The following is a 368-nucleotide window of genomic DNA, read 5'->3' as shown; positions in this document are numbered from 1 at the left end:
ACTATTACCACGTGACACCCGGGATCAGGTGGTTGGTCCGGCCTCCGCACAGGAGCTGTGATTGGCTGACTCTAATACGAAAGACGCCACTAGGGGCGGGCCGAAGAGGGGCGCAAGCGCACTGCGTTGCGAGTCTCGGGACCCCTTTCGGAGAGACCATGGCGCTCAACAAGAATCATTCGGAGGGCGGCGGAGTGATCGTGAACAACACCGAGAGGTGAGAATACTGCGGAAGGATCCTGGAGGACCGAAATTTGGTTGTCAAGGACGTGGGTGGTGGGCTGCGGGCGGTGGGGAATAAATCTGTGGAGACGGAAAATTGATAGAGTGCTGTCGGTGGGGGTGGGTAACGGCTGGGGGCGGGGCTG

At 59.8% G+C, this 368-nt stretch overlaps 1 protein-coding gene across 1 annotated transcript in view; it reads left to right on the top strand.

The window, feature by feature from the left end:
- Positions 1-368, top strand: part of WBP2 (WW domain binding protein 2) — a 7,968-nt gene continuing 7,600 nt past the window's right edge. The window contains exon 1 of the mRNA XM_012662259.1: positions 1-217. Coding sequence (XP_012517713.1) covers positions 159-217 — 59 coding nt within the window. The 5' untranslated portion in view covers positions 1-158. The remainder of the gene's footprint in view (positions 218-368) is intronic.

This window comes from Propithecus coquereli, unplaced genomic scaffold (genome assembly GCF_000956105.1).
Source record: "Propithecus coquereli isolate 6110/MARCELLA unplaced genomic scaffold, Pcoq_1.0 Scaffold76, whole genome shotgun sequence".
Lineage (NCBI taxonomy): Eukaryota > Metazoa > Chordata > Mammalia > Primates > Indriidae > Propithecus > Propithecus coquereli.
The sequence above is the reverse complement of the archived record's forward strand: the minus strand, read 5'-3'. Positions and strand labels throughout refer to the sequence as shown.